The following is a 7,260-nucleotide window of genomic DNA, read 5'->3' as shown; positions in this document are numbered from 1 at the left end:
TGAATGTCTGTGTAGCAGAATCTGTTATTTCATTATTAAACCTGCCTTGGTGAATGCAAGAAAAAAAAGTGTGGCATTTGTTTTATTTTATTTACTTAATGTTACCAGTACATCAGAAGCATCTTGGTCATTTCACCAATTTCTTGCAAAGAAAAGTTTTTGTTCAGCTTTATTTAGGAAGTTCTTCACACCAGTTCTGTGGATTCTTTCAGTTTTCCTCAGCGGTAACAGTGTCCAGTCAGTCGAAAATGATATCTTGAAAACATTTCTTCTCATCAGTTCCTGTAATGCTTTCAGCAGATTTCTAAGTGACAGATCCATGTTTGTTAGCTCCTATGGAAGCGCAGGACGGACAGCCTCTCATTTCCAGCTCTGGTCGACAAGCATGACTCTCCCCTCAAACCACATTTGTCCAGTAAACGGATAATCTCCTCTGGTGAGAAAAGGAAAACATAGGCTACTATACAGTGGCACTCATAAGTTTATGAACCCATGCTAAAGTTGACAAAAAGAGGAATTAAAAAAAATCATCTTTTGGAAATTTATGCCTTAATTAAAAAGATGAGGAAAAATCCAACCTTTAAGGACACCAATTTTCTTTGTGAATGAATAATGTATCGTAAATAAATAATGTTCTTCCTTAAAATACAGGGGGCATAAGTGAGTACACCCTCTATGTTAAATTCCCATAGAGGCAGGCAGATTTTGCTTTTTAAAGGCCAGTTATTTCATGGATCCAGGATACATGCATCCTGATAAAGTTCCATAGTCCCACATATCACATCCCCTTCACCATACCTAGAGATTGGCATGGGGTACTTTCCATAAAATCACTCTCAATGCAAATCAAACCAGCTATTAGGCTAACTGAAATAAAACCATGCCAGTCTCTAGGTATGGTGAAGAGGGATGTGATGATGTGGGGACCAAGGGAACTTTATCAGGATGCATAGTATCCTGGATCCATGAAATAACTGGCCTTTAAAAATAAAAAATCTGCCTGCCTCTATGGGAATTTAACATAGAGGTGTACTGACTTATGCCCCCTGTATTTTAAGGAAGAACATTTATTTATTTATGATACATTATTCATTCACAAAGAAAATTGGTGTCCTTAAAGATTGGAATTTTCCTATTTTTTTTAATTAAGGCATTAAGATCAATTTCCAAAAGATGATTTTTGTATTCCTCTTTTTAGTCAACTTTAACATGGGTTCTTACACTTATGAGTGCCACTGTACTTGTTATCCAGAATGTTTCCTGCACTGAAAATCTTTTCCGAGGCATCAGTAAACTCACCTGGATCGTTCTCCGCTATAGTAATGAGGTAGAATAACCCTTTGCTGGAGAGCAGCTGTGCTACCACAGGCAGAAACCTGTCGGTCACCTCTCTGCCTCGCTTCCCCCCGGCCCAGGCAGCCTCTATACCCGTGCTGCCCACCTGAAAGAAAAGCACACATTGATCAAATGCTCCTCATCTCTGAACTGAAGATGGTGCTGTACAAAGCCTCGCCACCTCTTCTGAAGGTGTGACCACATAGGGAGGGTTGAAGAGAAGGACATCCACTTTTCCACTTAAGCGTGGCAGGAGACACTCCGCCTAAAATAAAAAAGGAAGAAAAGGAAAACAACCTATACAATTCACAACCTTACACTCGAAGCATTTGAATACCTGAAATGTGAATGTAAAAAGTCTCACCAGTGATGTGTTGACAGGCTGCAGTGAAACATTGTTACAGGAAGCTGTCTTTGCTGTGCACTGTGCTGCTGCAGGATTCACATCAGTGCAACTGAGAGAGAAATGCAGCTTCTATTTAAGGTGTTTTCCTCCCATGCATTTACAAGTAAGCCCACTTGTAGCCTATTGGCTGGGCATGAGAATTTCTTTTTTTTTTTTACACTCACAGATATAGAGCTGAAGGTCCAACCACTGATGCCAGAAAGGCTGACACCACTCCTGAGCCACTGCCCACCTCCAGACACACACATGGGCTACAAACAGCAGAGCACATTTAAGCATCCAGAAGTGATGTTCAGGTGAACTAAAGGAAATATATGACGCAATCAGGAATACCACGTGAGCTGTCCTGACCTCATCAGCTGCAGCCTGTCTGCGTCTTTCTCCAGGGCGTCAATCAACAGGAAAGAGTCCTCCGCCGGCTCGTAGACATCTCGGAAGTCTCCTCTTCCTGCGTGGGAGTAAACTGGTGTGGGATAACTTGCAGACATGTTCTCTTCAGTTACCAGACTCGCTGTCCGCCTGCACGTGCTCCTGGCTCACCATTTAGTAAGTGACGTAACGAGTTCTGTGTTGTTGGTAACGTTAGACTTTTACACGGTGTTGCTGTTTAAACGCTTGAGTCGGGTTTACCGCAAGTACCGCTAGCATTCTGCTAACAGCTGTAGATTGAAACTGCTAGCCAGAATGTGTTAGCCAGCACACTCACAATCGACTTCCTTGTATACAACTTACGTCACGATGACGTACCTTCCCCCTTTCATTTTTTTTAGTCTCCTCTAACAAAACTAAATACTTATAAAGGCAGATTGTACAAATTGATTGTTTGAATATACTGTAATTTTAATTGAAGACCATTTATAATAATTTAACATATTGTTAATTTTTATTATTTAAAAATGATTTTCTTATGTTTGTTATTGTTTCATTTTAGATATTTTATTTTGAACTACTTGGACACAGAGGGATTTTAATACTGTTCAACCTGCCTTGTTGGTGTAAAAATAAAACAAAAACACATCAGCTGCTGTTGGGGAAAAAAAAGATGGCTTAATTAATATGAGTTACACATATTTGGCTACATAGTGAAATAAAGAGTAAAACCAGAGGTGGAGGAAGTATTCAGATCTTTTACTTGAGCAAAACTATAATACCACACTGTAGAAATACTCAGGTTATAAATAAAGGTCCTGCATTGGGAATGTACAGTATGTACAATCAGAAAAATTTATTTGACATAATCAAAGTACATACGTGCCACATTAATATACAACTGAAAACATCCAGAACTAGAACACCTAATATGTTCCTGTACTAACATAAACACTTCTGAGCACAAAAATCTTTATTTTTTTTACCTAGGAAATTGTTTTTAAAAATAAATAAATAAACAGTGAGGTTTTTCTAAAGGGAACATAGGAATCCTGAAAAACAAAAGTTTGCTGTGCTTGTGCATTTGGGTATCTGGAGTGCCGATCCAAACACAAACCGTAAAGTAAGACAATCCAGTCAGTTTTTACCTTATGTCTCAGTGCCTTTTATCCCTCCTTAAGAAAAATGAATGGACACAAATGTATTGAACCAGAATAATCCAATAAACTGTCGTTCTTCTCTTGTTTCTCCCCAGGCGAGTGCACAGTTTCCGGACCACAACTGAGGTGTTTCTTCACTTCATCTAAGTCTTCGTCAATAAAAAAAGGGGGTCTGGATGAGTCCTGCTTAGGATGCCAGGGCTTGTGGGAGTCCGGGCCAGGCCTCCCCTTTACATGGCTCCATCCTCCTCCTCCTCCTGCTGCATCTTTGCTCTTGCTGACTTGTGTGTCTTCTCACTAGCGTTCTATTAAACTGAGTGGAGTATTAGACTTGACTGATATTGGGCATTCTAATATTGTTTAGCCAGACAGGGGAGCCTAAGCAGAGAGAGAAGTGGCAACGTGTTTAGCATCAAGCATCTACCCTGGCAGATATGCAGCCTCAGTGGATGCCATCTGGGAAGAAGAGGAACCTTCTAGAGACCAAGTGAAGGAACGTGTTCTCTGTGCTGAAGCTCTGAGGTAGGACATGCTTTCTCTCAGGATTAACAGCTGCTGTGTTTAATGTTGAGGGACTGAGTCCATTTGAAAGGGTCAGGTCACACAGAGTCCAGAATCTCAACAACATTGTCCACAGTAAGGATTCTAAAATATATATAACTGGAGGAACTGAGACACTGTTTGTGGACATTTCCTCAAACTAAATGTTAATGAGAAAAGACTTGATGGCTCACATGCTTGTGTTGTTAGGTCAGTGGTTAAGTGTTTGCACGGGTTTAATTCCTGCTTGTGGTAGAGATATTTCCAGTGGCACAACTGTTACCTTGTTTGTGTGTTAGACCCAGGTTGTGTTGTGTTGTTTATGCTGAAGAAGTATAATAGGACTATGTAGTGATAGAGCAGAGTGTAAGCCGCTGTCTTCCCTGTGTTACATCTTCTAAAACCCGCCGGTCAGGCGGCTGCTTTGGTGTTGAAGGTTGTAGTTTGAAGCCCTCGGCAGGTCTGCTGGGTTTTGAAGGAGTAAACACACAAAGCAATGTGTGAAATGTTTCAGAGAATTAGTGCTGAAGCTGAATGTTCTGTTAGCTCCCGACACTGACGGCAGCGTTAGTTTTAGAGTTGTTGCTAAGCTGTCAGAGAGGACGTGTGAGTGTGGTAGTCTTGGTGGTGTAGTGCTGTTGTCACATCTCATATTGTTCTCCCGCCCTCAGCTTAATGCATCCCTGAACACACACATTACATTTTCTAACGAAAGAAGTTAGAAACATGTATGAAAACTCATTTATTTAAATGGCATAAGTAACACAGAATAGTTTGTGAATGTTGACAAAACTTTAAAAATGGAAACATTTAGCGTTTGTTCTTGCCCGGTGCAGATGACATCATTTGAGTGCTTGGATCATAAAACAATTAAATACAGGAACATTAAATCAAACGCACCCTTCCAAGCGCTGCGTGTGTGTTTATTAAGTAAAGAAGTGCGGACGCCCACCATTATTATGCCAGAGTTACAGAAGTTGCATAGCTTGTTTGACCTGCCGTCCGTGGTGTTGGAATAAAGCGAAGAGTCATTTAACTTGGGAGATTTTTGCCATTAACGACCCACAGCTCTGGATATCAGGCAGTCAGCTGTAGGAGAAGTTGACGTTAGCCAGCAGTAACTAAACAGCTTTGGACAGGCGCTTCCCTCCAGCATGGATTAAAAACCCACAGGTCAAACACTGACACTGGAACAATTTAGAAGCAATTCATGAGAAAAGTAACTGTTGTTTATGTCAGCAGCTGTCTTTTCTTGTTGGAAATGCGATGGTGACGGGTTGTTGTATGTGGGTTTTGGCAGGCGGCCGCCGTTCCCACTTCCTGAATCGTTTAGTGGTACGGGGTATCGGACCGCACCGGCCTTCTCCCCCCCCCCGGTTGCAGCCCTAATATTAATATGTAACATTTCATTTGTTACGGTCTTTGTGTCTTAGCTGGATTGCAATGCAGCTGCATGCAGTTGACCTTAGGGTGCAGCTCAGATACTAAATGATGTCAACAAAACACGGCCTGTCCTCTGCTTGTGAGCTCCAGGTGTCGGCACTAGTAGCTTTACCGTGTGTCTCTGTGTCTTTTATTCCTCCTTGAGGAAAAGAAATGGACCCAAATGTATTGGAGCAGAACAATCCAATAAACTCTTGCTTTCTCTTGTTTTCTCCCCAGATGAGTGCAGAGTTTCCGGACCACAACGGAGAAGTTCCTTCACTCCATTCATGCCGCCTTCTTTCCGTACTCACTGTATCCTCATAGTATTGTATGTCATGCAATAAATTAATAAAAAAGTAAGTAATAGTATGTTTATGTCACAAAATCTCAGAAAAAGTCAAACAAAATGTCAAAAAGTGTTATTACATAGTTATTACATTGTTATAACACAAAATAAATCTAGCAAAAAGTCATAAAAAATGTCAAAGTGTTATTACACAGTTATACACAGGAAGTGGATGTAAATTATTTTCCGTCCATTAAAAAAATAATAATAAAAGTTATTATTTATTTATTTTTAATATATTTTTTTTTAATTTATTAAAAAAAAAAATATTTAAAAAAAATTAAAAAAAAAATTTAAAAAAATAAATTTCACATTCTCTACACTGGTTGCTTCCTTTCTCTGACTTGTCCTACTCTTCTCTGAGATGTCCTACTCTGGTCTCTCCCTTATTCTGATCCCTGCCTGTTCTTGTCTTAATACTTTCCTAACCTCTTCTTTGCCTGCACTTCCTTTCCTAACCTCTCTTCCTATCTAAGGGGCCTATCTATGTGCACATACGTTGATACCGAGCTGGTCTTGAACCCAACACCGGCGCCTTTAGTGTTGAGAACAAACCAACCGCGCTGTCCACGCATGTACGCCTGAAACAGTTCTCCGGATGTATTTGTCTTTGTCATTCTGGGTGTAAAGCTCAAAATAAATTGACTGTTCCTGTGTTGGAACCCATGACCTTCATATTATATAGCGAGTGGATAGTGCCATGGATGACTATTGCCTATGGACGGAGACTGCTGTGTGGCATTCAGTCCAGCCTCTGACATGTTCAGAGGTCGCAGAATCGTCTTTGGGTCAAGGGTTATCCCTCCTCCAAAGCGCCCTAAAGGAGGGTTTGGCTACTACACACAGCATTCGGGGATGGGAGGAAAACGTGTTCTGGTTTAATGGTAGGCTACTAATATCGACTAATACTAGGTTTGTGTGCTTCAATTATAGATTGGTTGTTTGGTTTACAGACGGAATTAGGCTTTCTAAAGTGGGGAATGGAAAAACAATAATTCAATTAAACTTTATTTATTGTGTCAAATCATGACATAAGTTCTATGCAACTGTCCCTGTTAAATGTGTGCATAAATTGGGACTACCCCTGCTGGCTTTACTGTCACATTGCAGCGCATTGCTGCAGCATCGAATTATGGGTAATCTACAGCAGAATATCTGATAAATGCTGTGGGATGTTTATGTCTCTGCCCATTGCATGTTGTCAAGATACCCATCTTATTTTATACTGGTTTCCCATTATGCACATCCATGGAACCAACAGAGTGAGACTGCCACATAGAAGACCATCACATCAGGACACGTAACAAGTAAAGTATAAGAAAAAAGTATCTAGACCTATAGAGACCCAATAATTCCCCCTAGAGCATGCATTTGAGGAAAATGCCCTGTCAACATGCAGAAACCTCAAACAGAACAATATTAAAAAATAAAAAAAGACAAAGACTTCTGGCCGAAAAAAAGAGCTGTGACACTGTTCACACAGAAAAGTTGGTAAACTTTGTACGTAAAGGCAAGGACTGGCCATCCACCATAAGGTGTAATTGTCAGTCTTTATAGCTTGGGCACTTGGCGTGGAAGTTATTATGCACACAGACTGTTTTCAGTGTAGTACAGTGCAGGTGGGTGGCAAATTTAACACCTTTTGCATGATTAGGATATACATCAATAATAAAAAAAAA

At 40.4% G+C, this 7,260-nt stretch overlaps 1 protein-coding gene and 1 long non-coding RNA gene across 2 annotated transcripts; one reads left to right on the top strand and one right to left on the bottom strand.

The window, feature by feature from the left end:
- Positions 1–71: 71 nt before the first annotated feature.
- Positions 72–2,229, bottom strand: hemk2 (HemK methyltransferase 2, ETF1 glutamine and histone H4 lysine). Its single transcript, XM_078243495.1, has 6 exons — positions 2,093–2,229; positions 1,906–1,992; positions 1,700–1,790; positions 1,517–1,600; positions 1,300–1,441; positions 72–433 (listed from the first exon to the last, which is right to left on the bottom strand). Exons 1-6 carry the CDS (start codon positions 2,227–2,229, stop codon positions 327–329), a joined length of 648 nt encoding a protein of 215 aa, XP_078099621.1. The 3' UTR covers positions 72–326.
- Positions 2,196–5,595, top strand: LOC144512659 (uncharacterized). The gene is made up of 3 exons (XR_013501024.1): positions 2,196–2,287; positions 3,366–3,792; positions 5,473–5,595. It is a non-coding gene; the product is annotated as an uncharacterized LOC144512659 (long non-coding RNA).
- Positions 5,596–7,260: the final 1,665 nt, after the last annotated feature.

The sequence above is a fragment of the Sander vitreus genome, chromosome 24, assembly GCF_031162955.1.
Source record: "Sander vitreus isolate 19-12246 chromosome 24, sanVit1, whole genome shotgun sequence".
Taxonomy (NCBI): domain Eukaryota; kingdom Metazoa; phylum Chordata; class Actinopteri; order Perciformes; family Percidae; genus Sander; species Sander vitreus.
The sequence above is the reverse complement of the archived record's forward strand: the minus strand, read 5'-3'. Positions and strand labels throughout refer to the sequence as shown.

Coding starts and splice junctions, on each gene's coding strand:
- hemk2 (XM_078243495.1), bottom strand. CDS start 2,229: ATGTCTGCAAGTTATCCCACACCAGTTTACTCCCACGCAGGAAGAGGA. Junction 1,993..2,092: donor GACAGGCTGCAGCTGATGAG/GTCAGGACAGCT, acceptor TGCTGTTTGTAG/CCCATGTGTGTGTCTGGAGG. Junction 1,601..1,699: donor AGCCTGTCAACACATCACTG/GTGAGACTTTTT, acceptor TTTTTATTTTAG/GCGGAGTGTCTCCTGCCACG.